The sequence below is a fragment of the Patagioenas fasciata genome, chromosome 2, assembly GCF_037038585.1.
Source record: "Patagioenas fasciata isolate bPatFas1 chromosome 2, bPatFas1.hap1, whole genome shotgun sequence".
NCBI classification, from domain to species: domain Eukaryota; kingdom Metazoa; phylum Chordata; class Aves; order Columbiformes; family Columbidae; genus Patagioenas; species Patagioenas fasciata.
In genome coordinates, this window is record NC_092521.1 from 124,561,105 (window position 1) to 124,566,539 (window position 5,435).

At 50.2% G+C, this 5,435-nt stretch overlaps 1 protein-coding gene across 1 annotated transcript in view; it reads left to right on the top strand.

Moving 5' to 3' along the window:
• Positions 1–4,958, top strand: part of GASK1A (golgi associated kinase 1A) — an 18,686-nt gene extending 13,728 nt beyond the window's left edge. Inside the window, exons 3-5 of the mRNA XM_065833099.2 lie at positions 1,270–1,392; positions 1,664–1,767; positions 2,365–4,958. Of these exons, the coding sequence (XP_065689171.1) occupies positions 1,270–1,392; positions 1,664–1,767; positions 2,365–2,575 (438 nt within the window). The 3' untranslated portion in view covers positions 2,576–4,958. The remainder of the gene's footprint in view (positions 1–1,269; positions 1,393–1,663; positions 1,768–2,364) is intronic.
• Positions 4,959–5,435: the final 477 nt, after the last annotated feature.

The window sequence follows — 5,435 nt, forward strand, 5'->3', positions numbered from 1 at the left end:
AAAACATTTCTTCCCCATGTCTAGCCTGAATCTCCTCTCCTTTAGTTTAAAACCATCACCCCTTGTCCTGTCGCAACAAGCCCTGCTAAAAAATCTGTCCCCATCTTTCTTACAGGCCCCTTTTAAGTACTGAAAGGCTGCAATAAAAGGTCTCCCTGGAGCCTTCTCTTCTCCAGGCTGAACAACCCAAATTCTCTCAGCCTGTCCTCACAGCAGAGATGTTCCATCTTTCTGATGATTTCTGTGCCTTCCTCCAGACCCTCTCCAACATGTCCATGTCTTTCCTGTACTGAGGGCTCCAGGATGAGTCTCACATGACAACCTGTCTCTGTTTCCTGAGGTTTAATGAAACACCTGGGTTAGCAGCCAGTGAGGTCCCATCTGCACCATGGGCCAACACAGAGGATGCTCTGCTTTCTTCCGATAAAGCTGAGGAAGCTTTGTTAATACCATGGCAGGGTTACGGAAGCTGAGTCTGACAGAGATTTATTTCCTTTAAGAGTCCCTTGTCCCTCAGGGTGTGTGGGTGAAACACTGGAAGCTGCCAAGTAGCACTAGGGTTTCTGCAGGGATTTGGGGTGGGAAGCAGGGGCTTGACAGCCTTGACAACATGGAACCTTAGCAGTGTCTGCAAATGATTAAACACAAATGTGGTCAAAACAAGTCACCGTAGCCTAACTCAAATGTCAGGCATGCTCTGTGTAATGCACAGCTCACTTTTTCCCTTGCTGATCCTTTTCCATTCATCTTTCCATTGATTGCTGCTCAGATTGCCAGCAGGGTTGGATGAAAGGGAGTCTGTGAGCTAGGAGCCAGATGAAACCATAATCCAGTGCACCAAGACTCAGCCCAACAAAAAAATAATATACTTTTGAGGTTTCAAAACCTAGGTTTCCTTGGGTGCTTTTTTTTTTTTTTTTAATTATTATCTTTTTTTCATTCATTTCTGTGTATGTCTTCTCTTGGTTTCAGCTGAAAGCATGACCCATTCGCTCTGTGCAAATACAGAGTGGATGTACAACAGCAGGTGTGTGATCTTCAATGGAACAGCCTGTCACCATCAACTTTGTTGTCTCTTCTCCAAGCCGAGGGGCTTTTGCAAGTCAGCTCAGCTTCTGAACCCTTCCCTGCCTCTCTCTCACTCACCATTTTGTGCTTACTGAGGATCCTTAGAAAAATTTTATTCTCCTCTGAGCAAGAAAAGTTCTCGACTGGACGTCGCCACCCCAGGCACTTGTCCCCGCTAAGGTCCTCAAATGTCTCCTGCAGGTTCATGACCGCCTGGACCGCTACTGCTGTGGGTTTCAGCCCGATCACTCTGAGCCCTGTGTGGAGGAGAGGCTCCATGAGAAGTGCCGAAACCCGGCGGAGCTGGTCCTGGTCCACATCCTGGTATGTCCCCCTACTCCCCAGGGACTGCTCTGGAGCTAAGATGAAGGTGCCTGGAAGGTGCTTTCAGGGCTGAGGTGGTGACAAAGGGAACATAGATCCCATGGTGATGCTGGGTCTGTGGTGGGAGATGTGCCTCGACAGGGAGAGACCTGGAATTTGACAGCTGCTGGCCCTGAAATGCTCTCAGAATTTCTCGATGCATTAAAAGCAAGCACCTAAACCCCCAAACTGGTGACTCCTCACAATAACTGAACTTCTCCTTCCCATCCAGGTCCGGAGGAGTGCACCATCCCGCCTGGTGTTCATCGACAACGCTGGCAGGCCACAGCACCCCGAGGAGAAGCTCAACTTCAGGCTCCTGCAAGGCATAGACAGGTAGGGAGGGGGATACCACCCTCCTGGGGGAACATCCTGGGAGAAACCTGTACTTGCACAGGCAGAATGGACACCAGCCCTATGTGCACACCTTCGTGCCACTCCTGGCCTCCCCAGTTGGGCACCCCTGTGAAGTGGGGCCAGCTCCCACCGAGGATGGGGCAGCTGGGTGGGCTTGCAAACTCATCACACATGCCCCTGCCCTGAAACTGGCCCTTCATCCTGCTCCGGGTGGCTGACGGCAGTCTCCAAAGCCTATTTTCCCCTCTCTAATTGGCAGCTGCACCAAAAAAACCCTGAATAATCGAGTATTTCAGTGTTTCTCGTGTTGTTGCCCATCAGGCATTTGGCACACTATCGGTCCCTTGGTTTGGAGCTCATTTGGATCCATTTCTGAATGAGCTGTCCTGCACACTCACCATGGGCAAAGTTTTAAGCAGGAGGCCCCTCATCCTGTCTTCATCTGGGTGGACCTGCATTTCTTCTCCAAGTACTGGGGTGGCCTTTGCTGGGGTGTCCTGCTGCTGCCCTCCTCCCTTGCTCAGCCTTCCCTGGGTAATCCCTTTCCCCCCTCTCTCTTCTGCTCCTCTGCTGCAGCTTCCCAGCAGCAGCGGTGGCCACACTGCGGTCGGGCAGGTTGCAGAGCCTGATGCTGGAGTCGCTGCGCCTTGACCGGGAGCTCTGGGAGAGCCAGGGTGGCACTGAGGGGCTGAGACCCCTGCTGCAGACCATCGACAGGCGGGCACGCATCCTGCTGCGGTACATCCAGGAGCACAACCTCACGGTGTTTGGGGACTCGCTGCGCTGAGCCGACCACTGTGCCTTGCAAATCCCGGCAGTGATGGGTGTTCCTCACACCCTTGACGTGGGCGATGTGAGACTGCATGCTTGCCTCTCCAAAAGGTGTTCCCCTCCTTCTCCTTGTAGGATGTCCTGGAAAAGGAGATTCGATCGCAGGGAATAGGAAAGAGGCAGAGGAGACATCTCTTGAAACAACCTGCAACTGCTTGAGAAAGGCAACATTTATCAAGTAATGGTCTCAACATGTCTTTTCAAAGGAGGGGCATATCCATGAGATTTTTTGGGTGCCTTCACCCCTCCCACCCCAGAATCTTTGCAAACTGGAGGCTTGGACAGTTAAACAGCCTATAGGGATCCTGGGAAGGGTTAAAGAAGTGATGAGCAGCACTGTTCAAGGCTGGAAAAAGTCATTAGCAGCTTTTCCATGGCTTGCACCAGGCTTTTTTGATGATGCCTTCTCTGTTTCCAAAACATTAGAGGCAAAGAGGCTGGAGTGGCATGGGGAAGAGCAGAGGGGAGCTTTCTAAGTGGATTAAGCAGCAATAAATTGCCCAGGCTGAGCTCTGTCTTTCCCAGCCCTGGAGGAGGTGATATGTGTCTGGGAGCGTGTGTAAGTCATTGCCTGAAGCTGGGGCCAGGCAGCACCCCACACCAGCACCCTACACCAGCACCCCACACCGCAGGCAGCACCAGGCAGCAGCTGTCTGTGCAGAGTCCACTGTGGCATCCCCACGCACTGTGACCCAACAGGGCTAGGCTGCCACCAATGTGTATTTTGAATGTGGGATATGAAGGTTTCAGTCTCTCATTCGCTCTTCTCCTTCACTGTCAGGGGATTAAAACTCAAACCTACTGTGAGCTCTGCCGCTTGTGAAAAGTGCTTCTGCCTGCTCTCTCAGGCACAGCTGCGCAATACATTTTCCAAGGCTTGCAGAAAAATCTTCTAACAAAAATACCAGGCTATTTCAGCAGGACCCGATCGAGTGCCAAATGCTTTCTGAGCATGCTGGCACCTCCAGCAGAGCCCATCCCGCTCCTACCACCTCCTTTGGCTCTTGCCCAGCAGCCCACTGTGATGGGGCACAGCAGCATCCCAGCCAGGCAGGTCCTCAAAAGCAAAATGAACATGAGGAAAAAAGATAGAGGGATGGGGTCTGTTGGATCCTCTCCCACTCTCCGCACCATATTTCCCAGCTAAAGTGTGCAGCCACTGTGCTTTCCAGGAGCAGCCAGCTCCCAACCTGCAGGCTGATGGTTGGCCACCAAGAGGTTTTTTAGAGGAACCTCAGAGAGAAACCCTCCACTTCTCCAGTGCTACAAGTGGAGCCTCGATGCTTGAGGCGCTACAAGTGGAGCCTCCATTCTTGAGGCACTACAAGTCACTTGTGCCTTTGGAAGGTCTCAGTGATACCAGCATGGGTGCTTAAGCTGTGCTACTGCCCCATTGCCATAGCTTTAGAGAGCACAGCCACCCATGCAGTGGGAGAGGCAGAAAGAGTATTTTTGCCTTCCCTGTTCCAGCCATCCCAGCACCATGTCAGTTATAGAGCCTGCAAGGGGATGCTTTAACACCCATGTTGATAAACACAAGCAATTCCCTTTTCCCCTTTTTCCTCTTCTTTAAGTGAAGATCAAGTGAGGCTCAGGTGACATGAATCAACGAGCGCTCTCAGAAAGCATCAGCGCTCAAAATCACGGGCACATCAGCATCCCAAGTGCTGGCAGCATCTTCCTGGAGTCTGGCACTCCAGTCAGCCAGTGAAAGGCTTTCCCCCACCACTTTCTCCACCTCATGAGTTCTCACTCTGTTTGCCACACTAGGGGTTGGATGACTGTCAGGGAACCTCTGCTAAACCCCAAATCATGAGGATTCATTACGGGGAGCTGAGCTCATCCTGTAAGCATGGAGAAGGACAAAATAACTTATCCTGGGTCACGTGAAAAGCCATGCCCAAGCACTGCCTTATATGAATAAAAGAAACTAAATGTAACATAGTTAAATCCAGAAAATATGCTTGAAAAGCTATGTAGTAACAAGAGCATTAGTTAGGAAGTGTAGCATCAGTCATAGTCTTGTTTTTCTCATTGAAATGACAAATTTCATTAGAAGAGAGGTTTTTTATCCCATGTAAGCCAAGTCCTCAGTGAGAAGAGAGAGGAAGGTGAGGCACTGTGTGGTGTCCAAAGCTGTTGACTTTGCTGTGCTGGAACAGCAGCTTTTGCCTTGCCTCTGGTTGCATCTGCTTGACCTTAACATGGCACGAGGTAGTGGGGCTTTTTCTAGGTATTTTTGCATTTCCTTAGCTGTAACGTGTGAGTTTGCTGGCCAAACGTACATGGGAACATCTGTAAGCAGTTACACGTCTGAATAAAAATTGCTCTTGATTTAACGAAGAGCCATGTATGGACAAATGAGATCAGCAAAAGCCATACTGTTGCTGAGACTGACCACTAGCCTCCTCTAATTAGTAATTTTTTCCATGTAGCCAGCAAAAGTGCACAGGCTCTGAACTGTGGTCACAGCCATTCAGAGGAACCTGTGGTCTGCTTTGGCCATATCAGCCTTTACCACGTGGTGTTGGGTCTGGTTTGCTCCAGCTATGGATGTGTCATAGTTCCTATGATAAATTTATTTTTATGGGTTTGTAATGTAGTTATGAAAACTCACTCGGGGCCATGCTTGACAATCAAGATCTCATGTCAAGAGTCGTTCTGTTTTAACCAAATTGCACTGGGCATCATCATGGATCCTGTTCAGGTGGAGTAACAAAAAAAGGACACAGTCTAAACTGGCTGGGGGCAGGACTGCTTTGGCTTTAAGAAGGCAACAGCAGCTAAGCAAGGGAAAAAAAAAAACATAGAGAAAC